Source organism: Dioscorea cayenensis, chromosome 19 (genome assembly GCF_009730915.1).
Source record: "Dioscorea cayenensis subsp. rotundata cultivar TDr96_F1 chromosome 19, TDr96_F1_v2_PseudoChromosome.rev07_lg8_w22 25.fasta, whole genome shotgun sequence".
NCBI classification, from domain to species: domain Eukaryota; kingdom Viridiplantae; phylum Streptophyta; class Magnoliopsida; order Dioscoreales; family Dioscoreaceae; genus Dioscorea; species Dioscorea cayenensis.
Window position 1 is genome coordinate 2,120,115 of NC_052489.1, and position 24,768 is coordinate 2,144,882.

The window sequence follows — 24,768 nt, forward strand, 5'->3', positions numbered from 1 at the left end:
TTTTGTCCTTCTGGGATTTTTTTATTTTACCATTTAATGAAATATAAGTCTTTTTATGAGACCTTCTACGACAAAACGATATAAGAGTGAAGGACTCAGATTTCACTAAATAAGAAAAATAGAGTGATTTCGGAAAAGACAAAAAAATAATAGTGGGATTGAAAGCAAGACTTTCACTATAATAGAAAGACTAATCTGGTAATTAAACCTTTTATTTTATATTGACTTCTAAAAAAACAGTATACCCTTGTGTGTGTATATATCATCATAAAAATCATATTTTCCCCTGGATGAGATGACAATATATATATATATATATCCTCTCAAAATTCAAACCCAATACATGGGAAATGTGAATAATATATATAAATTTGCTCAAATTTACAGTATCATGCATCCTTCTAACACTTGAAGTTCCAATGTTTGACCCCAAATCAGTGAACAAATGTACATTATTCAAGTTATCATGTTTCATGTTCAAATGCATACCTAATGGAATCACTGTTTGGCAAAGAAACAAAACATTCTAAAGAGAAATAAATAAATAACAATCTCACACATTACTGGTAACATGGTTGTAGATGAACATTCTTTCAACGTATAACCATTAAAACGTTTCAAACAGACAGCTTCTTCTTTCGTCGATCACCAAAGAAGTTCAATGCCCACCGGGAAAACTTCATGACATTTATTAAAACACTGAAAACAATACGGCCTTTTGCGATCCCCTCTCGCATGTTCTTCGCTGTTTTAGCCACAATTGGACTGTCCATCCTGTTGTTAGAGTCATCTTGCAACTGCATTGATACTGAACAAGTGAAAATAAAGTGAAAAAATAGACTCAATTCATAATGCATTGTATTCGCGCGACATAGATATAGACATTATCAAACCTGTTGGTGTCATGGAAGTGAAATAGTGTAGTCTATCTTCGGCAGTACGAATAACTCGGGTTGAGCTTCTAACTGCATCTGTTATTTCCTGGCTGCAGAATCAGAATGTCCACAGGGATCATACAACACAAACACAAAAGCACAATGCAAGCCACTAAACTGTGTTCTGGTCTGTTTAAGGTCAGTAATAGGAAGAACTGAATTAATCTGATTAAGATTATTATTCATAAAAAATATTGTATCAATAATAAAAAGTTGGGTGAAATTGTGAAACTCTAAATCTAGCAGCTTATAAAGAGACAATGGAGCTCAACAAGGTACTCAAAAACTCCAAGTCAGAAGAAATACCTTGAGTCAAGACATTCTTTTTTAATGAACCATCTCATCTCATCTGGTATTGGAAATGTATTTGTGCATAAAAAGAGCTAATCGATTAATTTTGTTAATTAATAGAGAACACTTCTAAATTTAATGGAGCTCAACAAGGTACTCAAAAACTCCAAGTCAGAAGAAATACCTTGAGTCAAGACATTCTTTTTTAATGAACCATCTCATCTCATCTGGTATTGGAAATGTATTTGTGCATAAAAAGAGCTAATCGATTAATTTTGTTAATTAATAGAGAACACTTCTAAATTTAATGGGGGAAAACTTAAAGCTGAAGCAAATTTTCGTTGTTTGATAGCTAAGGATATTCAAGCACGAAAAGTATAAACATCGAAATATCTCAGTTTATGCTTCACAAAGCCTATACCATCTCAAAGACAAACAATAAGTAAAAGAAGGAGGGAAAATAGAAACCAACCCCAAGTCACTGAGCTCCATAGTTAAGTCAGTAATCTCCATCCCAGACAATCTCACTGCAGCCATGGCATCTGGTAGCTCCTCCGCGGTGACATTGAGCAACTTATCAAGTGACTCTGCTGCCTCCTTGACAGCCTATCCTTTTCGGAAAAATACAAAGGTGGAGAAACAGAGCTTTCATTAGTCATAGAAGCATTCAGATAAAGAGTTTAAACCCAAATTCTCAAAAACCACTCACCAGAAGGGATGGAATTGCTGAGAAGAATAGCCATGCTGTAGATATGGCAGCCTGCAACAAATGACAATCCAGCAAGTACATTATTATCTAAAAAAACATTTCATTTATCACAATATAGAATTAGAAAAGCCACAATCCTTCTTCTTTCATCTGCTGACACTCAGAAATGCTTAACATAAAATTGAAACTTGAATCAACTAGAGCGTTTCATTTCAGAAATCATACTAAATGCCAAATGAAATGCCCCCCAAAACTTCAAGCAATCAAGCAAGTACATGATAACTTTCCAATTCTTAAATAAAAATTGAATTTTTAATCAAAACTGAAAAAAAAAATCAGAAGATTTATCCATTCATTTATTCAACTTCAGGATCCAAGCAAAGACATTTCCTCTGATACTCGTCATCAAAACAAAAACTAAATCTCCAAATGTTAGACAATCCTCAACAGCAGCAAAAACACAAAGACGTGATATCAAATACGAACTCTATTCACCACAAAACTAACAAGTCATTTAGCGCTAACTATCAAATCAAAAGCCACAAAAAATCAAAACTTTGAGAGCTCACCGAGCAAGCAATTAGATTGAGGAGGTAAATATGCCGGAGATCAAGGCTCCACTTGGAGTTAAGAAGAGAAGACGAGGGAGGAGACCCAACAGCAGAGGTAAGAGCAAGCGGATCGAAAGACAGAGAGGAGAAGGGTCGAACAGGAAGTGATTGATTGGTTCTAAGGGCTGAGCATGGAAATCTAGCCCTAGTGATCCGATGGTTGTTGAGAATCACGCAAGGTGTTCGATGGAATGCCGCAGTGAAAAGACCGAGGAAATGGAAACCGAGACATCGATCGTGCCTAACAAAGCCCCATCTCAGCACTCTCAAGGAAGACGATGAAAAAACAAACTCTTTTTTTGGGTTTTTCACATTTACCCCCTCGTTTATTATTATAATTTTTTTTAACTTTAATTATATATTTTGTTTTCACTTTAATTTCACTGTTAAGACTAACATAATAACGTAAAATTACTAAATTAGTTGTGGCTAATTTTAGTGAAATGTTGTGGGGGTATATAAAAGTAAATATAATTTTCATTAAAAATGCAAATGTGTAATATTGTATAGATACATATATACATAAATTTAGGTTATAGTACTATTTACACAATTAGAGTTGTGTTGTCATTTATGTAAGTGCAAAACATGTGTTTTTGTTTAAAAAAAAAAACCAAAGAATTTTTTTTTAAGAAAATCTAATTTCAGTTGAACATTTAATAGAAATTATTTATTTATTTATTATAAATTATTACATGAGATAGTTCAAATATAAAGTATTAGAGAAATTTTCTATTTTTGAGTTTTCACCTAAAAAAAATTTTATATTAAAAAAGACTGATTTGGATATTTTTGTACTTTTCATAATATATATATACAAACACATTTGAACTCCTATCTTCTATGAACGTCAGTATATAGACAAACATATTTGAGCTCCTGTCTTTTTATGAACGCCAGTAAAATTTAAAAATCTATAAACATCTGCGAGACCCAGTTGGATTAACATCCAACAACACCCCTTCTTCCCGATCGTTTTTAATCCTAATTTCACCTATCCCTCTCAGTCACTTTTTTTCTTTTAGCTTTTCATTCATCATTATCTTTGAATGTCTATGTATATCCAAAGATGATATTTAGTGTATATATATATATATATTGACTACACAACCTCTAAACCAATTATATGGAGCAAAATGTTGATAGCGTTGTGTTTTTATTACTTACACAATGATTCTAAGTTTGAAATTATTTATTTAAGCGATCTAAACCTTTACCGTTTGGATTAACCTCGGAGTAAAATATCTTTTACATAAATTAACAAAATTATTATATATTTTATTAATTCCATATCATCATCAACTAGTTTCTAATTCTTTTTAATATCGAATATTGACATAATAAATACTTCATTAAATTGATAAATTTTCTTGAGTTATATATGCAATATCAAAATTTGTTAATTTAGAGATTACAAACATCTATTGTTGCTGCTGCCAATTTAACCCTCACATCTGCAAACATATATAAAATAACTGAAAGAGAAACCAACAACCACACATCAACAGCAAAACCAGTGAAACTTGCCAATGCTCCTGTCAATTAATTAAACAAAAGAGAGAGAGAGAGAAAGGGATTAATATATATATATATATATATAGTTCGTTTATAATTTGCAAATAGCTAGCTTTAAATTTGTCTGCTGCTCCTGCATCTGCATGTGTATTAATTTCTTTTTTGTTTAAGCTGTATGTGATCACTTTGAATATGATAACTGTGACTTTGCATTTAAAGTACATAAACAAGTGATCAATGATGGTATTGTTTCTATATAATAAATAGAGAAGAAGATGCAGAAAAGAGATTGTGTATAATTGTTGTTTAATTTCTTATTACAAATCAAGTCATGGCATGATTAGTAACATGCACATGCACATAGATTAATTTCTAAAATACACACACACACACACATATATATATATATATATATATTGACTTGACTCACTATACTTTGGATCATATATATAAAGATCTCATCATTCATCAAAGAACAAAACCAATTAATTGAATGATGCATGCATGCTGTAAGAAAGGAATCATAAAATACCACTTTATATATGAATTCATATTAGAAAAGTAAAAGAAGAATAACTTTCATAGAGACACAGAGAAGTTAAAGCTAAGAATAATTAAGCAACAGTATCATGCACTAGAGCTGTAACTATTCTTTCATCATCCTTCACCACTGAACTCTATGAACATCACCATCACCATCACCATCACCATCACCATCTTCATCTCCACCTCCTCCATGTCCCATGAACCCTTGTGTAAGACCAGCACCACCACCACTCATCCCTGCATGCATGCCAATATAATTATTAGGGTTAGGGTTTGGATTTAGGTTTAGGGTTTAAGGTTAATTTGAAGCACGCAGCACCTTTTCCAGTATAACCAGTGAACTTCTCATGATGAGTAGCAGGTGAGTGATGATATTCATAATTACCTTGTCTTGCCATGGAGCTCTTCTCATCTTCAGTTTCTCTATACTTGTTGAGATATATCTTGAGAGGGCTTACATAGTTTTCAAACCCTAATATTGTCATGGCCCAAAGAAGGTCATCACCATTAATGGTTTTTCTCTTTTCTCTTTGACACTTGTCGGAGGCTTCACCGGTGATGAAGCTAATGAACTCAGAAACACATTCTTGCACTGTCTCTTTAGCTTCTTTCGATATCTTGGCGTTGCCGGGGAGAGACTTCTTCATGATACGGCTGACATTGGCTATGGGAAGGAACCTGTCTTGTTCTTTCGAGCCGTTGTCCAACGAGTTTCCGGCCACGGCACTTGACTCTGTGTCTGATGGTGGGCTTCCTACCGGACTTGATTGCTGAATTCTTCTTCCTTTCATCAATGAATCACTTAATTCTCAAGAGATTACAAAAATTTAAACTATATATCTCTATATATTGCAAAGAAAGAAAGAAGACAAGAGAAGAGTACTATTAAGCTTAACAATTACATATATATATATATATATATATATATATTTTTTAAGAGGTTAGAGAGATTAAGAGAGAAAGAGAGGACTAGTGTGTGTGTGTGTATATATATATATAAATGATCAAGAAGATCGATGATGAAGAGATGAAGAAGAAGAGAAGAAGGTGGTGATATAAAGGATGGAGAAAGAGAGAAAGATGGAGAAGTGGTCATGTGGAAAAGAGATTTGGATGTAGACTTTAATAAAGCTAAACAAAAATTCTTGAAACAAAATAATTGGGCTTGGCCACCTTTGGTGAATCTTAGCTCTTTTTCATATTCACCTTCCATTCTATATATCTTACTTTCTATTTAAATATATACGTACTCACATTAATTTCTTAAATTTATTTTCAAATATTAGCTAGCTAGACTCTATGATATTTTTTTCTTTTTTTGTAGTAATTAATGAATATTAAATGATGGCAAAATTCAACAAGGTATCATTTTAAAAAAAATAAATAAATAAAAAGGGAAAAAGATAAGGGTATAAGGCTGATGCTTGTAACGTCAACTTTAGCTTCTCATGTCTCACCAAGATTCTTGCCAATCACATCACATAATAATAGAGAAGAATATATATATCTATATATATATGTGTGTGTGTGTATGTGTATGTATGCCAGTGGATGCAAGCCTATTTACAACCATTCTCACATAAGATTTCTAATTATCATGTTTATAATGTGCCAAAAAAGCGAAGTCATGTTTAATCCCTTAACAAGCTCTTGCCAAATGTCTGTTCTTTGTGCTCAAGCCATATGATGATGATGATGATTATATATATATATTCATATTATATGAGATGTGTTTCTTAAGTCTTTGTCTTTCTACTTAAATACATAATGTTATTAGCTAATTAGTGTCCTCTCTCTTAGACAAAAGTTTGCATTTAATTAATGCTTTGATATTGATGTTCTTGTAATGGAGTTTAGAAGTTCAATGAATGGTTGACAAGTATTTTGTATGGTCTTATATTATCAAACATGCTTATATTTTTCCAATGCTAAGCTAGTATATAAAATGGTTCCAGTCAAAATTTTTAATTAATTAACGTATTTCTCAATTTTGATATTAAATAATATTACCTAGTTTTGTGATTAGTCGATCACGTGACATAAGAATTAGAGATGTTTAATATTGTTAATATATTTCAGAAAATAAAATTAATTAATTAAATTTAGAGTGAGGAAAAAGATTAATTTCTAGTAGAAGAATAAGACAGAAGAGATGCTAGGACCACTACAAAGTGACATTTGATACCATTCTTTCTTGTCATGAATGAATGAATACATGTTAATTGATTAAAGCTTGTTTTAAGATCATAAAAAGATTAATTAATTAGTCTAGAAGCAATCAAAAGTTGAGCCTTTTTAATATGGTACATAGTTTTGGCCGGCAATAATACAACTAAAAGCAAATAAAAGGAGACATGAAAATGACTAAAGAAAAGAAACTAGTATTCTTGCTATTAAGTTGTGACACATTCATAACAATAAATTATAAAAAAAATTATTGAGTTTAATTCATTGATCAAAATATATTATATAATGGCTTTGCTTAAAATAATAAATTGGAGATTTTATTTTATTTAAAATTTACATAGGGCCTACTTGTTCAAATATAATATTTTTTATGTTTATAATTGTATATCTAATTCAAAGGGAGTGTTTTTTGAAATCTTAACAGGCCGCAACTTTAATTATACAATTAAGAAATGCTTACTAGGATTGACTTCAATTAATTAATGATTATTTAATTAATCAATTCTTATTATTGAAATGATTTTTTTCTTATTATTATTTATGCTTGACTTCAATATCTTGATTGGCAAAGCGAGATCATATTATTTTGTGGTTGACTAAACTTTGCGAAAAATTTTATTCATTCAACTAATGATATAATGACATGAAATAATTCTCTAATCTAATCAAAATTATCTAAAGACAATTGGGTTCATCTAAAACTCTTTCAACACTTCTAAGGATATATAAACATCAATTGGAACAAATAAAATGGAGAAATTTTATAATATATTCAATTCATTTGAATAAAAGAATCTTTGACTGATCTTGGAGTTTACCTTCAAATAGAATTAAATAATTAATGAGGCCACGTTTTATTGTCATTGGATTAAGATGATAGTGGGGTGGAGAACTTTTAGTCCCCAACTCCCCAATAAGGGGGAGTAATCCTTCCATCTCCGTCCTGGTTGGGAAACTGCCTCATGCGAATCTCCTATGCTAATACATATATGAATTTTAATTTTTTTAATTATTTAATATTAATCCACATATGAAAAATATAAAAACTATTCAACATTCTCAATGAACTAACATATATAAATTTACAAAAAACAACTCTAAATGTTTATCAATATAGAGCAAACTAAAAAATATAGAATTTATACAAGTAGAACCATATAATCTAATTCAAACGACTTACAAAACTACTCAATATGTGTAATGGCAAAATTGTAACTAACTAAAACTTTAAAAGGTTATTTGTAAATATAAGTGGTGATATGGATCCACGCGGGCGAGTAGAGAACTTTCTGCCCTCGCTCTTTAAATGGAGACAGATAGTGCTTATTATATGTAAATATATTAAAATTAAAGTTTAAACTCTAGCTTGTCTCACTTTAGTTGTGCTTAATTATTCTAACCTTTTGTATTAACAAATGCCAAAAAATAAATAATATTTAATAATATTTAAATTTCATAGATCTACATGAAGAGTGCATATCCTATAGAATATTCCCATCAAAAAGGAAGGTTGAAAACTTTTACTTTCATATTCTATAATAAATTTCAAATAAAAAAATTATCAATATATGAAATTGTTTGATCGTATATTTATAAATCAGGTAATATTTTTGGTAGGGATACTAAACTATGTAAGATCCAAATTTCAATTTAAATCAAAACTATTAATTATCTAACTTCAATTTTGTTTTACTGAGTGGTTATTTGAGAGATTCAGTCTTTTTTTATGATGTAGAAACCAGAAAATTCTTTGTCAGTATATACATCATACACTATTTATCTAGTTGGTAATTCCATCTCATTTGTCGACAAAAAATTCAATACTCTTGAAAATTTATTTATTTTAAAAAAAAAAGCTCAAAGACATATTTAGTAATCAAATTTTAGCAAACTAAAATTTTAAATTCACAAAAAATAAACATAATCTTTTTTTAAAAAAAAAATAGGGGGCACAATATACATCACACCCATGATTAGTAGCACTAATCTCTTAATTAATTTAACAAACAAGTGCACGTGAGGAAAAGACAATAAAAAGGCGATCAAAGGGTTAAGATGAAGCCACGTGTCACAACAACCAAGAAAGATCACCCGCACGCGTGACCCAGTGTTTTCTAATGGAAAGCATTAGCCCTTTCGCCGTGGAATGTTCTCCGATGGTGACCCCTTTTTATTATAATAATAACATTATTATTATTAAATACATAAAATTTTAAAAAAAATTTCACATTTTTTCTTTAATAAATATCGAATATCCAGGTCAGCAACTGGGACCATCCTACGTGGCAATATGTGGGCCCCAGAACAAGTCAGGTCACTTTCTATCGCGCGGTGTTGGTGGGGTTTTGACTCGGGCCTGGCAGCGGCCCACGCTCCCACTCGCCAGTCTTGATATTCTCACTCCCAAATCGCCGCACTATGAGGGTGCACATCTAACCGTTGATCTATGTACTTGTTCGAATCTTGATGTGGTATTGACGGTGATAAAGTGAGTGTTTGATAAAACCTACTGCTTGGGTTTTTAAAATGCACGCCACGAGGACGACTTCTTCTCTTACAAAGCCCTCACTCACAAGCTGACCAGAAAGACAACAAAAGGATATCGAGAAAAAAAAAAAAATTTCTTTTAATTTTTTGAAAATTAAGAGAAAATGGGCAAGAAATTGCGAGTGATTCAGCTGTGAATCAGCTTCGGAGGTGGAAGAGGTTCTGGTATTTGGGATCTTGGATTGATTGCGATCCGATTGGTGGTCTTCTTGCTGGGAATGGTTGGGTATTGGGGGTTCTTGGGGGTTGAGATTGGTTTGGTGTCTGGAGATTAGGGTTTGGATGGATCTGAGGGTGTAGGTAGGGTTTTGAGGGTGGGAGAGTGGTGGTGATGGAGCCCGAGGTGGTGACTCCGTGGTTGTTGGTGATGATCTTAGTGTTTCATCCTCTGGCTAGGGTTTTGGCCAATATGGAAGGTACTGGTTTACTCTCTGGATTGATCTTTTTTTGTTCTGGTTTCTGTGATGGTTTATTGGTGATTTTTGTTGAGATGATGATGGGTTTTTTGAAAACCAGAGACCTTGAGAGCTAGTTTTGTTTTTTTATTCTGTTAGAAATTGGGTTTCTTGGCTGGTGGTGATTTTTTATGCGTCGCGAGTTGAATCCAATCCGTTTAGTTGGGAAAAATAAGGCTTTCATTGGAACTAACCAACAAGTATTGGATGTGAGAATCGCCTGTGATTTCTGTGGTATTGTGTGATTTTCTCTAGACTTCTGGTGTTTATTCCATTGTTTATTGTGGAACAATCATCTGAGCTTAAATTCATTATTTTTTTTTTTGTTTGTATTATGAGGTATATTATTATTATTATTTTTTATGATATCACTTGGAACCATATACTCCATTAGTTTCGATTATTCATTTTGGTGATTATTATGAAAGCTATTAGTTTGCTATTTCTGTAGGACCTTAATGTTTTGTCCTTGGCTTTGATTTGGTCACATACTGAACTATTTGTGAAAGTTCTGTTTTTATTAATGTTGTCTTACTCTTTCTGCTTGTAGTCTGCCTTCATGTCTAGTTTTTTATTTGTCTTATCAAAATTTTTAACTATAATAAGCTCTTCAATTTCAATAAATAATGTGCCTGGAAGGTTACTATAAGTACTCTCTGTTAATGGGAGTCTTTTTAAAGAAGAAAAAAGAAAGGCCTTTTTTATTCAGCTTTTAGTTTTTACACCATTAGTGATCCTCTGCCCACAGGTGATGCTTTACACCAGTTGAAGACCAGCTTAACCGATCCTAATAATGTTCTGCAGAGTTGGGATGCAACTTTGGTTAATCCATGCACATGGTTCCATGTTACATGTAACAGTGACAATAGTGTGATTAGAGTGTAAGTTAAATAAATGTCTTTTTTTTGCAACATCATTTACTCGCTCTCTGCTCTCTGAACGTTATCATTGCATCTACCATGATTTTTTCATCTTTCAGTGATCTTGGAAATGCTGCCTTGTCTGGCACATTGGTCCCCCAACTTGGTCAGCTAAAAAATCTGCAGTATTTGTAAGTAACCATTTTGGAATTAATAATGATTTATTCATTAATCTTTTTGTAGCTAACATTTAACACAAGGCTCTACTAAGTTTTTTATATTTGAGTTTTCGCAAATCCTGTTATAGGAATTTGTGATGTGAAGTTTACTGGTGCACGGACTTGAGATAGTTTTTCTAAGAAGCCTTTGATACCAGTAAAATATCTGCAATTGAGGGTTTTTTTTTGTGTCTGTTTTCTTTTTGGGCAATGACAGCGTGAAGCCACTGTGCTAAGTTATATAATGTCACCAATAATCATATCTTGATATTAATTATCATTGCCATTGTCACTAAAATTATATCCACACAAAGCTTGTTATTATTTTTAAAAAATGCTCACAAATTTGTATTTAGAAGCTTTTCATTTTGGCATAGTTTATCATTCTCTAAAATTACTTGTTAGTGAAACTGTCCTTATTTCTATTGCTTTTATCATTTTTCTAATAGTTAAGCTGTTTTTTGAACTTGATGAGAACATTGCCTCCAATTGTTACTCCCATGTACTACTCCCCTGACAATCATAAATTCTTGTTTTTAAGACAAGGGGAACATCATTATTTAAATATTATCTATTTCTTGAGATTCTTTTCCTAACCTTTGTGATCAATCTCAATAGGGAACTGTATAGTAACAACATCACTGGGACTATTCCTATTGAGCTTGGGAATCTGACAAATCTGGTGAGCTTGGATCTGTACCTAAACAATTTCACTAGTGTGATACCTGACACACTTGGGAATCTATCTAAACTGCGCTTTCTGTAAGTACATTTATCTCTTATCTGTGGATGCAACAAATTTCTTCAGTCTTTGAAGAAGTTATATTTGCTACACAATGTTGTTGTCTATTTGTCCATTTAAGAGTTGTATCTCACCTTATGTATGGCTTCTAACATGCTTCTCCTCCTTGATCTGCTTGAGGACAGCCGCCTTAACAATAATACCTTGACGGGTCAAATTCCTAAATCGCTAACAAATATCACCACACTCCAAGTCCTGTAAGTTGCTCTGTGCTTGCTGGACAACAATCAACAATATCACTTTTTTTTTTTTTAGGATTTTTAGCCTCACTGAAGTTTTCTTGTGGTTTGGATAAAAATTCAGTGACCTGTCAAATAACAAACTTTCTGGTGAAGTCCCATCCTCAGGCTCATTTTCTTTATTTACTCCAATCAGGTAGTTTGGTTACATATATTGATAAAGTCTCAGTCTTGGTCATGGTGTTTCCGCTAACTGCATATATTGTATATATACTGAATATTGCAGTTTTGCCAACAACCCTCAATTATGTGGTCCTGGCACAAATAAGCCTTGCCCTGGTGCTCCCCCATTTTCCCCACCACCTCCATTTGGCCCACCTACACCACAATCATCTCCAGGTGATAATTAATGTGCTTTTTGGTCCCCTGGAGCTTATGCAATTATTTTGTATATAGAACATTTTTATCCTTTTTGTGATAGTTTTGATTGCTTCTAGCTTTTTTGCATTAAGAAGTAAAACTTGATTATAAATTAGAGCTCTTTTCATCTTCAATTTTGTTGGTCGCTGAAATATCCAAGTGGTTATTATGGAGTCTCTGGCTTAATTAAAATTTTATAGTAGGCATTTATCTTTTTCATGTTTAAGCCTGCTTAATTTGAATCATATGGCTCTGACTTGCGAGTTCTTAATTTAGGTCACTTGAATTTTAGACCAGCTGTTTGGGTACTCTAGTTTTTTTTGTTGTCTTCCTGCTGCCGGGCTTTGTGTTGGTTATGGTTTGAAACATGCAAATTGTTTGGGAGGGAAAACTTTTATATGAAATTGACTAAACTTCTACTCAATTAATACAGATCTGGCTAAATATTGTAGGATTAAAAATTTATTTTCCTAATTAATGATAGTTGTGTATTAATGTGACTAATTTTTTTGAAAATTTAATATAAAATATATTTATTTAAATAAATAATTTGTTAAAAAATCGTTGGTTGGGTTAACTTTAAGTGTTTGGCTGGACCCTTGGGGGTAACCCTCTTGTGGAACACATCCAATGTTATAGTCCATGTAAACTACCATCATTCTGATGCAGTAAATTTTGTTTCCTAATTTTTTGTATAACACCCTGCATTATGGGTATATTACACGCTTCATTTACAAAATAAAGCACAAGTCAGATGGAATGAAAGATATGAAACTATCATTTGACTGCATCTTACACCTGTAACTAGTCTGTAAGTGTCATCACTACAGGAAGTAGTGCCTCTAGTACTGGAGCAATTGCTGGAGGAGTTGCTGCCGGAGCTGCTCTGCTTTTTGCTGCACCTGCTATTGGGTTTGCTTGGTGGCGTCGTCGTAAAACACAAGAATATTTCTTCGATGTGCCTGGTAAGCATTTGTTGGGTTCATAAATAAATTTTGCCTGTGGATGTGATATAATATAATTTACATGCCTTCCACAGCTGAGGAGGATCCAGAAGTTCATCTGGGCCAGCTAAAAAGGTTTTCCCTTCGGGAACTGCAAGTTGCTACAGACACTTTTAGCAATAAGAATATCTTGGGCAGAGGTGGATTTGGAAAGGTTTACAAAGGCCGACTTGCTGATGGTTCTTTAGTGGCAGTAAAGAGGTTAAAAGAAGAGCGCACACCAGGTGGTGAGCTTCAATTTCAGACAGAAGTAGAGATGATTAGCATGGCTGTGCACCGAAACTTGCTTCGTCTTCGTGGATTTTGCATGACACCTACAGAACGGCTTCTTGTTTACCCATTTATGGCTAATGGAAGTGTTGCATCATGCCTAAGAGGTACTTCTAATTTTTCCATAATTTGTTACATATGAAGCATGTGGACATATGCAACTGTGTGATCTATTTTCTTTCTCCGAGCCACTGAAAGTGTCACCTATTACATCATGCTTGAATTCTGCCCATTCACATTTGATTAGCATGTTTTCTAGTGCATTATATTTTAATATTTTTTTTTTCATAGTGATGGTAATTCCTCAATTGCACCTACTATTTGTCTATTTCTTTGTAGAGCGTGCACCATCTCAACCACCTCTCGACTGGCCAACTCGGAGACGAATTGCATTGGGGTCTGCTAGGGGGCTGTCTTACTTGCACGATCACTGTGATCCAAAGATTATCCACCGTGATGTCAAAGCGGCAAATATTTTATTGGATGAAGAATTTGAGGCAGTTGTTGGGGACTTTGGCCTGGCTAAGCTTATGGACTACAAGGATACTCATGTGACAACTGCAGTTCGTGGGACAATTGGGCACATTGCTCCTGAGTACCTTTCCACAGGAAAATCTTCCGAAAAAACTGATGTCTTTGGCTATGGAATCATGCTTCTGGAGCTTATCACTGGACAAAGGGCATTTGATCTTGCTCGGCTTGCAAATGATGATGATGTCATGTTGCTTGATTGGGTGAGCTCTCTGTACTTTCTTACAAGTTGCAACACTTCACCATAAATAACTAGCAGTTTGTGCACTCTTAGCAAACTGGGGCCATTTACTTCTAGGCAGCGAAGGTCTCAAAACTCTGGTTTTTTATGGATGCGAAAGTTGTCCTGCTGAAAATTACTCATGAATAACTGTTGTTTCTTTCTTTATGCAACCTAGTCTCTCTCATTTTATGTATGCTGCTTGCTCTCAGGTGAAAGGACTTTTGAAAGACAGAAGACTGGAGCCATTGGTGGACCCTGACCTACAAAACAACTATATAGAAGTGGAAGTTGAGTCGCTCATCCAGGTTGCATTACTCTGCACCCAGGGCTCTCCAATGGAGCGACCAAAGATGTCAGAAGTGGTGAGGATGCTGGAAGGGGATGGACTTGCCGAGAGATGGGAGGAGTGGCAGAAGGTGGAGGTACGACATGAAGAGGAGATGGCCCCTCACCTCACTTCACAATGGATGATTGACTCTACATACAATCTTCCTGCGGTTGAATTATCAGGCCCGAGATGACACAAATGAATACATACCAAGGTTTTTTTTTTTTCCATTTTCCGTAACCCTTCACTTCATCTTCTCCGAGCTATAATAGTCTACAATTACCAAAAAAAGAAGAAGAGAAGCCCCTAGTCTACATCCAAATGAAACCCACACCCACATCTACGCATGTAAACTATGTCTTATCGACGGTAATTTGTGGATCATGTATAATGGGGTTATTTTATTGTTTTCATGATGTTGTTGCTTGCAGTCAGCTGCCTTGTTAACTTGGGGGGAAATTGCAGGGTTTGTGAGATAAAGATGGTGCAGTGTCAAGTATGTTCTTTGACACAACCTGAGTGCTGCTGATGTCTCCACAACACTAACAAGCAGTTCATACCTGAAAAGGCCCTCTAATAATCCTGATTATAGTTGTTGTACTTGCATAAGTTATTATTTTCCTTTGTTTATAATGATAGGATGTTTGTATCATCTTTTGATTTGATAATTGCTGGATTTGTGTCTTGTAAATTGGGACTTTTTTTTTTCTTATTTAAACTGAGATGGCGTCCAATTTATTTGATTCAGTTTAGATTAAATCAGGCATTGTTAGATTGTTTGTTGGTGGGTAATGCATTTCTGATTTTTTATTTACTGCTTAGCAGGAATTCCATTATGCAATGAAAGGTTCACCTTGTCAATTATTTTTCGTTTGGTTTGTGTAGATATAGTAGGAGAGGAGAATTTAATCCTAGTGTGCATCATTGGCAGGAAATTGTTATGCCTAACTACCTTGTAGTGAAAAAAAGTTGTGGAAGTGGCAACGGCCTCCTATTGTCAGCGGGCATCGGGTCGTTTCGGAGAAGACTTGAGATTGAAACCCAAAGCTCATACAAGGTAAGAGCTATGGGTATATTGAAGTATTATTATACAATAAACAGTGGTCATATTATAAAATGAAATATTATTGTCAAAAGACTGCTAAGAAACTTTTTTTATGGGCTGGGTGCTTGTAGGTCACATGGATTAAAGATATCTTTTATATTTTTGAGCCTTATTGAGTCTTTCAATTTTTGAGCCATAGGCAGTCAGTTATGTCAATTTATACCACAAAAAAAGGTTAGGCTCAATCCCGCTATCAGTTTTGCAGTAAACACCCATCATTGGTGTGAACCTCTCGATCTTTTTAATTTAATTTGTTTTTAAAAAATATTGTTTTATTTTTTTTCTTTGACAAATGCGACAAATACATGTATAGAAATTTAGTCAATGTGTTTTCAGTTAATCGACATAGGATTTGAGTTACAAATCCGCACCCTCAGTCAGAAACCTATTATTGTCACGGTGTACAATGCATGGATGGAACCAATACGGCTAAATCAAAGGCCCTTTGGCCTATGAAAATTTTTCCCATATTAGACCCCAACATTCTTAAAGCCACAATAAAGTTCCCTGTACTTCTTCATTACGCTGGATTTGCTGACAATTTCAGAAATCGTCCCTGTTGATATCTACCCATGTTATTGGTTTGAACATATTCATCCAACATGGAAAATGATAGATGTACACTGACGCTCTATATTGGAACTACCCTCCCATGACACAGTACTTAAGACTTGTATGTTATTTACAATCCTCCCCCTTGCCCCCCTTTGCTCCCTTTGCTATTGCTATAGTACAAATTACAGGCAAAAGTAAACAACAATTGAAAAAAAAAAAGAGGAAAATGACCTGACAACTCTTCTCCAGGTCAACTAATTAGAACAAGGCCAAAACTTAAAAAGGAAAAAAGAATATTTCAACAAAAAGTAACGTGGATTTGTGTCTCCAGGCACAAGGTAGCTCAAGCAGTGCCGGTTATCAATCTCTCTTGCTGATCTAATTTCTTCACTTTGAGAAACCCAAAGAGAACCTGAACCCCAAAGACAGCAGACAATATGTATGCAGTCATAGCAGGGACCTGACAACCAAGTTTAAGAAGTAAAAGAATAAGAACCCATCAGAATATGAAAGAAATATATTAACAAATCTCTCAACGAAAGAAAGAGACAGACTTACTCGAATGGAATTCAGATACAAAAGTGTTGCAAGATTTACTAAACTTCCAGCGATAACCGCCTGTTCACGTAGAGGTTTTTTCAAAATCAGTAAAATGAATTTCACATAAGCATATCTTGCCGTTGTTATAGATATTATAACTTCTTTATCCCGGAATTCCTTTAAGGGCAGTGTGAAGTTAAAGGGGGTTAACTAATTGCCTTACATTTCCAATTGTTCTTTGCATGCTTGCAACTCTTTTGAATGCCCTCTCAGACTCCAAAGTTCGCACGCGTAGCTTGAGATCACCTTGTTCCTGCACGAGGGTGCAAATGCAGTACAGGAAACCAAAAATATGAAGCATGAAATGGAAAAAATTACTGGCTCTCGAAGCAATTCAAGAATGGAAATTTTTGGGTGAAGAGAAACTCTGAAGGTTAGTTACCAATCGCTGAATTACTTCTGCCAGCTTTTCAACTCTATCAGCCTGTCTGAAGAGATTGTTGAATGCACTAGCTTGACGTTGCCATCTTTTTCTAAGATCCTGCACCACAAGATGATAATTGGCAAATAAGATAAAAGCTAAGATAATAATAAAATACAATAACAATATCAAGAAGCTTGCCTTCATGAATACTTCAATGCCAGCTTCTCGAAACCTAAGTAACTCCAAGGCATATCTGCAAAACAAGCCAGTCAATCATCAACACTTGTGTGTTTTGTATAAAGAGAGACAGCAAGAGAGCCACACGATCAAGACTCACGGTTTGGCAATCTCAGTGATGTCAAATCTTGGGTCAAGTCCTTTCCCAATCCCATCCAAAACTGCCAATATGAAAAATTCACCATTAAGGGAAGACAATTACATTTGAGAATGCAACTAATTGTTGATTTGGTCATTCAGACTCAACCTGAAAATGCCCTAACTACAAACGTGAATGTGGCTGGAAAACGGAAGGGCTGATCAGCAGCAATGGCTAAAAGATCCTCCCCTGCGACATTAGATAATAAGTGAGTGTGCTTGTATGTTTCTTCACTGAATCTAAACAAGGAAAATATTAGACACCTATGCATTCCGCTTGAAGTTTTTTTAATATAGTTTTATGCTAGCATATATATATCCAAAAGCATCGAAACCCATTCTAAGTAGTATAAAGCAGTTGTAAAATCAAATGCCTTACCTATCGCAGCTAGTCTTTGCTTTTTCTTTTCAAACCTCTCTTCTTTAGTCAATTGCTTTTTAAAACCAAGTTCAGCAATTGCTGCCTCTCTCTCTCTTCTTTGTGCTGCCAAACGCTCTTCAAAGCTGTGGTAGATGATGATGTTCAAATATATCACCAGTTAGATTGAAATTTAGTCAGGTTAATAAAGTATAAATCAATTCCCAATTCTTGTCAAATAACCTATTCAGAAAGAACAGAGCTGTCCTTCGAACAGCAGTCATATCGCCAGTAGGAACAAGGACACCCATCTGGATCATTGCTTGAAGAACCTGCACGGAAACCTTGTCTGTGAGACAACAGACATATCTTCACAGTCTTGATCCATTTTCAAGCATCATGATTTACTACCGCAGATGATCATGTTACAGCAACCAAACAAATGGCAAGTACATAGAAACAAAATTGACTTTTAATGATATATCAGCCTAGAAATGAGGACTTGCTGGCTTTTCAACCCCCAATACAGTTTTCATTTTTCACATAGATGATTTACTCATTACCAACTGAGGTCATGTTTGTGATGAACATCATTCAAAATCATGTTAACACTATGGTGCCATTTTTATACCATAAGTCAGAATGGGGCAATAGCATTATTCCTAGGAATACTTAAATTCAAAACATACAAAACTTTGTTTAAAGTAAGAACAAGAATAAAATCATCATATTAAGTTGAAGAGATAGAAAGCAAACCCTGTCTGGATTTTTCTCGTAAACACCATAGAACGTTTCTAGTAATCCTTCCCTGATATTGGGACTGATACTGCAAAGGTTACCAATAAAATTAACATTACCAAGTGCCAGGAAGAAAGCATTGATATAGAACCATATATAGAAATTAAAACCATCAGTTAACTCTTTATTTAGGGATATCAAAGCCTACCTTCCCATCATTCCAAAGTCATAGAATATCAATCTCCCACCATTGACATCATCTACAGCTATATTTCCAGGATGCTGAAACGATATGAATTCAATATCAACCAAATATTGTATATTGCTCATAGACAGAAGCATAACTTACGACATCAAGTAACAAGGACCTAATCATAAATATCAACACCTTTGTGTAACTGATGAATAGCTTTAAAAAGTCTAGACCCATAAAAAAATAAAATAATATATATGTATATGTACAAGGTCTTCATTCCTAGTATACCACATCTGTCACTGCCTATGGTAAAGACTATTTCTTGAACTTCAATAACACAAGCTGCATCTAATGTTCTTTTTCTACCATTCCATCTTCACAATTAAAATATATATGTAGCTGATATTGGCCTGTGTTTTGAGTGGCTAAACCAAATGCTAAGATACTCAGGCCAAAGTAGAAAACCTCTGAAATAGATGCACTATAATGCAAGTGCAATTCTGCACTATGATTTAAAAAAAAAAGGTGTATAAATCTCATGAAATAGAGTAAACAAGAAATTATTATTTAAACTATCTTTTGTATATAACTATATGTATTGTGCAAGTGTTCTACTGTTGCAATGTGACAACTCACCGGATCAGCATGGAAAAAACCATGAGATAAAATTTGCTCCAGGTAGGACTCTACAGCATATCGACTTAATCTGTTCACAGAAAATGTGAAGACTGCATCAGAGTGCAACAACTCCAAAAATAGAAAATAATTATGTAATGGTAGTAGCAACATATAACAGGGTTACATGCTTTATCATATATCTACATGATACCACTGAGAAATGCGGCATCATGTTCCCACTACCTCTGGCGATCGACACCCAACTGGTCTAACTGTTTTATCCTGTTTATTTTTATCCCTGGAACATATTCCATTGTCAGCACCTGCATTCAAGGTACATGCTGTCATAACGAAGGAAAATGTACCCATTCAAGGACGAACATTTCATTGACACCAGGCATAAAAAATGAATGAAGGATAATATGAACCTGAGGAGTTGTATATTCCCAGTAGACATTTGGGACCTTTACATAATCCATATCTTTAAAGTTTTGTGCAAAAAGTTCTGCATTAGCTGCTTCTTTGGTGTAGTCTATCTCCTGAAGAAAGGGACATTGTCTGATGTTAAATCAAATAAAAAGTAATCACAAAGAAAAGCTTCAAGAAATGTAACAGATAATGACAACTTTCCACCCTTAAAGAAGAATGTAAATATCATGGCAACATGCAAAATAAGGTTGTGATGCATGTCTTCCTACATACCTAGCTACATCCTGCGCCATCCTCCCAGGTGACAGCTAAAAAAGATTAGAGAAAATTGCTTGTATGTAAAAGTGGGTAATTGCAAATGTTCTTTTGCAAAAAACATATTTGCTTATATACCCACCACAAATCACCTTCTATGGTTAAACGTCAACTTAAAAGTCCTATAGAAGCCAGATTTATACTCTTTCCCCTCATGTATGAAGGAGAAAGAACAATACTAAGGGGTAATTTCATTTTTTAATAAAAAATCTACTCAAGCTATGGTCAAATGGGAATGACAATGATTGGCAAGGGGACATAAGCAAATACTCTTCTTGTTGCCTCAATAAGCCTATTGACCACTGATTTTAACACAAGCTTTGAATACATATATAAAACATAAACACAGCTCTTTTATCAGGGAGAAAATTTACACTGCTATAAGGACAGACAATTTCAACGAGCTTTAAAATGAAAGTGGACCGATGAGAAGGAAGATCCAAAAGTTAAATTGAATAATCTAAAGTTGAAATCACTTAGATCTCAAGGAAGCAAACTTGAAGATATGTGCAGCCTTTCTGAATTTTCAACGCACAAACATATTCATCTTCAAATAATAAATAAAAAAAAAAAAGCACGACCAGCTCAAGCACTTAAGAGGTATCCGCTTATATTAAAAAAATTTGCATGTCTGTTTCCCTAGGTGAGAACTGCTTGCCTAGCTATCCTCGTACAGCGAAAGAAAAAGACAAATTATATAAGGCTGCCTGCCTAAACTGAAAAGACCTACCATTGGAAAGAATTATTAGCACAAGTGGAATTAATTCAATATGAAATCCATAAGAAGGATAACCTGATATAGAACACTTGCGCACTCATCATAAATTGCAACCCAATCTCTCTTGGCACCATCTGATTTAGGATCCACTTTCTGGAGGTACTCAGCTATGACCTGGAACAAACAGAAGTCTCATATAAGAATAGTTATCCACATCGTCCGTGTGACAAAAGCAGTCAAATGGATCGACGTATAGGTCAGACATATATATATATATGATATATATGCCCAGATGATATAACAAATAACACATGATGATAAAATTTTTAAGGAAATAAGAAGCAACAAGGATAATTTGTGGACAATATGCCATATAAAAAGTCATCCATGTTTACCATATACCACCTTGTGCATTCTGTCGGTCACCAAGACTCATCATATCACAGGTCAACATTCAGAGGCAAATTGCAGCAAAGGATACCAAGTCAGCAATTAGAAGCTCATTTGGCCAGGTGCAAATTTAAAATTAATCTGCTCCTCTAGACTAGTAGGGTTGGGTTGAAGCTGCCAGCTATATAAAATTTTACTAGTTAATCTAGTCTTTAGAAAAGGTCATGAAAAATGAAATTTATAGATGGAACAAAACTATTTTGATGCATCATAAAGGATTGGCAACCTCCAAATTGCTTAGCATTAACCTTTGATCAAGATAATCCTGAATCTGCAATTAAGATACTCACTAGCGGAATATAAATCTACAAGTTTTAACTTATTGTCTTGTCTGGGTTATAATTCTTTACAAGGTGTCAAGGACTGATTTTAAGGTTAAGGAGCATTCTAGTATAAACTTGTGACGGCACCAAGGTGATAGTAGTCTCCTAATGTGATCAAATTATCAGCCAAACCCTGATTTTTGAGGTTTGTCCACTTTGGTAAAAGTTAAAAAATAAAGTGTAAAAACTGAAGTACTAAGGATTTAGTGCTATACATCAAATCTTCCTCATTACCTAGAAAATGATAAGATTATACTTGCTTGAAACCGCAAAAAATGATTTCAATCAAAGGCTATAGCTATGGACGTTAACTTTGAAGTTTTAAATCATCATTAGGATAAGCAACAGAGAATAATCATCCTTCTCTGTAACTTGCATAAGTGGCCCATGCAAGGTAATTATACCAAATTGCAAAAGAGATAGCGCTCTCAGTTAGTGATGATAAGTGAACTGCTTTCCTTTGGAAGCATAAGCATGGCTTCTGACAATGCTTCACAGAACAAATCAATGCTATATGCTTTACAATAAGCCACTAAGCTTATAACATAAGCCTTATAGTACTACTGACCCTCAGGTTCTTCAAATCGATGTCAAAAAGTTCCTTAAGACCAGGTCTCTGCACTTTAACCACAGCTTCCTGGCCCTTCAAGCTTGCACGATGGACCTGGCCTGCCAAAGAATTACACCATATCAGTACAACAAGAAAAGCAGAAATTGGATAACTAATTATGTTGACTTCCATTATAATGCAAATTCTATATGCAAATCTTGGCTACATAATATTACCCAAACTAGCAGCAGCTATAGGTTCATAATCAAATCGGTCAAAAATATCATCCACAGGAGCTCCAAGTTCTTCTTCAACAATTGATATGGCAGTTTCAGAGGGGAATGGGGGAACTTGATCCTGAATAGGCAAAATAAAAATAGTTAGCAAACATAAACCAAGAGCCAATATATACAGATAACTTTGATTGCTTGATCCCAATTTCCAATCAATTGATATATATAGAATTCATGTGGAAACTAAATTAAAAATACATGCTATACTAAAGCAGGACATTACAGAGGTATAATAAAAGGTTAAGAACAGTCGGGTACAGGAATAATTTGGAAGAAAAAATAACCTGAAGCTCAGATAGCTGGTCAACATATTCCTGTGCAAGAATATCCACTCTTGTAGAGAATTGCTGTCCTATTTTGATGAAAGTAGGGCCCAATCTCAAAATACTTTCCTTCAACCATTTAGCAAGTTCCTTCCGCCTCAAAATTTTCTTCTCCTCAGTCATTCCTCCTGCATATATCTCAATCAATTGGTAAAAATAAGTCAAGGGCATGCAATGCCATATCTTTAACAGAGCATAGTGTAGATTGATGACAAACTAGAAAGAAGTGCAAATAAGCATGCCAAGCAATTTTGTTGATGCAGAGTGCCTGCTAATTCCATCTTTTTTATTCTTTTAAATGACAAAAATATTTTTACCAACTGCAACGAAAAGAAGAGATGATGAGGCCAAGTTTGATGTCTAAAAAGGAATCCTTTGGCCTAAAACCAAGGGAAACACTTGCCAATGTGAATAAAATTACTGTCTTTATATAAACAAAACAATGAATATTACTTGTGAAAAAGTAGGCATACCTCGATAAGAAAACTTCTGGTTGTTCAACCAGGCTTTAAATATAAAAGTAAAAACAAATCCCCATATTTCTAGAGTTCTTTGAATAGTTGAATATGTCTTAAATCGATTCCAACGGCCTCCAGGAGCAACTGAAACCTGCAAGTAGCAATGGACTACTAAAAAGAAGGATTTGGTAATGAAAGATGTTATTTCATGTGCTATTATGCACAGACTACGATTGGTGAGCAGAGTACCATAAAGAATCCCAAATAGTACATGGAACACAGTAAAACACAGAAGGAAACAAAATAAAAGCACATGCAATTTGTTAACTTGTTACTTCTAAAATAATCTGATAAAAAAATATCGTCATTCTTTTTTATTCTTAATCTTCGGAAGAAAGATATGGCAAAAGCTCTTGGAAACATGAAAATTCCCTCCATTTAAAAGCAGCAACAACTGGGTGTTATCCCTTCACTTATCATCTACACTCACTAATCCTCATCAAGAACAGACATAATCTTTCCTGAAATTAATAATTCAATCTAACACGTAATCGATTCATGCAGCAAAACCCCTTTACTTCTTAAACATTCAAACCACTCAAAAATTCAAGACATTGTTGATGAATATAAAGAATTGCAAAAAAACTAACAAATCAAAGTTCAAAAACTAGAGAAGAGCAATGGTGTCAAAAGGAGCATACCTGAGGCGTCTCCCCGCCGCTCTTCTTAAACCACGCATCTTCCTGTCCAATCTCCTCCACTCTCCTCTTCCTCTTCTTCTCTTCCTTATCCACCCCAACTTCCCCCTTCTCACCCTCATACTTCACCAAACTCCCATTCGTTGCGCCTCCATTCCCATTCACATACACCTCCAATTCCAAAGCCCCATTCTCACTCCCCCTCTCCACTCCATACTCCAAACTCCTCCAGCTCCCGTTCCCGTTCCCATTCCCATTCCAATCATACTCATCCTTCGCAACCCTCACCGACTCCTCTCCATTAACCACCTCCGCGACCGCAACCCGATCTTCCCGCACCGATCGAGCTGCGATTCCACGAAGCGATCGGTGCCGCAGGCGGTGGTGGAGGAGAGGAATCCGACGAACCAAGGGATGGAAACACAGGAGATCATGGGTGAAGAGGGGAGCAGCGACGAGCGAGGCCGCCATTGCTGGGGTTTTCTTGGAGCTCTGGTTCTTTCGATCGATACCAAAAGGCTTTGAAGCAAAGAGCAAGAGAATGGTGGTCTTCGTGGTGCCACGTGGCAGCACGAGAGATGAGGACTCTATTGCGCGGCGTGCTCATTGGCTACTCGCGAGAAGCGATGTTCGCGATTTTATCGTGGGGAGATTAGCTGTTTGGTATCGAA

General features: G+C 34.8%; 4 protein-coding genes across 5 annotated transcripts; 1 reads left to right on the top strand and 3 right to left on the bottom strand.

The window, feature by feature from the left end:
• Window positions 1-437: 437 nt before the first annotated feature.
• Window positions 438-4,048, bottom strand: LOC120250719. The gene is made up of 6 exons (XM_039259557.1): window positions 4,042-4,048; window positions 2,505-2,839; window positions 1,936-1,986; window positions 1,699-1,832; window positions 894-985; window positions 438-808 (listed from the first exon to the last, which is right to left on the bottom strand). The coding sequence occupies exons 1-6, from the start codon at window positions 4,046-4,048 to the stop codon at window positions 618-620; spliced, it is 810 nt and encodes a 269-aa protein (XP_039115491.1). The 3' UTR covers window positions 438-617.
• Window positions 4,049-4,579: 531 nt separating this feature from the next.
• Window positions 4,580-5,534, bottom strand: LOC120283559 (nuclear transcription factor Y subunit B-3-like). 2 transcript variants are annotated; one of them, XM_039290263.1, is made up of 2 exons: window positions 4,927-5,534; window positions 4,580-4,844 (listed from the first exon to the last, which is right to left on the bottom strand). In XM_039290263.1, exons 1-2 carry the CDS (start codon window positions 5,396-5,398, stop codon window positions 4,726-4,728), a joined length of 591 nt encoding a protein of 196 aa, XP_039146197.1. In that variant the 5' UTR covers window positions 5,399-5,534; the 3' UTR covers window positions 4,580-4,725. The 2 variants fall into 2 exon arrangements, with proteins under 2 accessions (XP_039146197.1, XP_039146198.1); XM_039290264.1 differs by having other exon boundaries at window positions 4,993-5,528.
• Window positions 5,535-9,452: 3,918 nt separating this feature from the next.
• LOC120283558 (LRR receptor kinase BAK1) lies at window positions 9,453-15,322 on the top strand. Its single transcript, XM_039290262.1, has 11 exons — window positions 9,453-9,757; window positions 10,545-10,677; window positions 10,776-10,847; window positions 11,493-11,636; window positions 11,802-11,873; window positions 11,980-12,051; window positions 12,142-12,254; window positions 13,106-13,240; window positions 13,315-13,656; window positions 13,889-14,283; window positions 14,513-15,322. The coding sequence occupies exons 1-11, from the start codon at window positions 9,673-9,675 to the stop codon at window positions 14,822-14,824; spliced, it is 1,875 nt and encodes a 624-aa protein (XP_039146196.1). The 5' UTR covers window positions 9,453-9,672; the 3' UTR covers window positions 14,825-15,322.
• Window positions 15,323-16,266: 944 nt separating this feature from the next.
• LOC120249724 (protein ACTIVITY OF BC1 COMPLEX KINASE 8, chloroplastic) lies at window positions 16,267-24,602 on the bottom strand. Its single transcript, XM_039258339.1, has 20 exons — window positions 24,101-24,602; window positions 23,415-23,550; window positions 22,903-23,069; window positions 22,562-22,682; window positions 22,344-22,444; window positions 21,078-21,176; window positions 19,969-20,079; window positions 19,784-19,863; window positions 19,559-19,628; window positions 18,935-19,008; window positions 18,745-18,814; window positions 18,232-18,320; window positions 18,010-18,134; window positions 17,740-17,820; window positions 17,593-17,653; window positions 17,454-17,508; window positions 17,274-17,372; window positions 17,055-17,144; window positions 16,850-16,909; window positions 16,267-16,751 (listed from the first exon to the last, which is right to left on the bottom strand). Exons 1-20 carry the CDS (start codon window positions 24,566-24,568, stop codon window positions 16,635-16,637), a joined length of 2,274 nt encoding a protein of 757 aa, XP_039114273.1. The 5' UTR covers window positions 24,569-24,602; the 3' UTR covers window positions 16,267-16,634.
• Between the last annotated feature and the right edge of the window lie 166 nt (window positions 24,603-24,768).

What these genes read in the sequence shown, in the direction of transcription:
- LOC120250719 (XM_039259557.1), bottom strand. An exon ending in TCAATCTAATTGCTTGCTCG is followed by an intron (nt 1,987 to 2,504) that starts GTGAGCTCTCAA and finishes CATTTGTTGCAG; the next exon opens with GCTGCCATATCTACAGCATG. An exon ending in CACTTCCATGACACCAACAG is followed by an intron (nt 809 to 893) that starts GTTTGATAATGT and finishes TCACTTGTTCAG; the next exon opens with TATCAATGCAGTTGCAAGAT.
- LOC120283559 (XM_039290263.1), bottom strand. Translation starts at nt 5,398, where the DNA reads ATGAAAGGAAGAAGAATTCAGCAATCAAGTCCGGTAGGAAGCCCACCA. An exon ending in CACTGGTTATACTGGAAAAG is followed by an intron (nt 4,845 to 4,926) that starts GTGCTGCGTGCT and finishes GCATGCATGCAG; the next exon opens with GGATGAGTGGTGGTGGTGCT.
- LOC120283558 (XM_039290262.1), top strand. Translation starts at nt 9,673, where the DNA reads ATGGAGCCCGAGGTGGTGACTCCGTGGTTGTTGGTGATGATCTTAGTG. An exon ending in GACAATAGTGTGATTAGAGT is followed by an intron (nt 10,678 to 10,775) that starts GTAAGTTAAATA and finishes TTCATCTTTCAG; the next exon opens with TGATCTTGGAAATGCTGCCT. An exon ending in TCTTTATTTACTCCAATCAG is followed by an intron (nt 12,052 to 12,141) that starts GTAGTTTGGTTA and finishes TGAATATTGCAG; the next exon opens with TTTTGCCAACAACCCTCAAT.
- LOC120249724 (XM_039258339.1), bottom strand. Translation starts at nt 24,568, where the DNA reads ATGGCGGCCTCGCTCGTCGCTGCTCCCCTCTTCACCCATGATCTCCTG. An exon ending in GGGAATATACAACTCCTCAG is followed by an intron (nt 19,864 to 19,968) that starts GTTCATATTATC and finishes CCTTGAATGCAG; the next exon opens with GTGCTGACAATGGAATATGT. An exon ending in TGCAAAGAACAATTGGAAAT is followed by an intron (nt 16,910 to 17,054) that starts GTAAGGCAATTA and finishes CTACGTGAACAG; the next exon opens with GCGGTTATCGCTGGAAGTTT.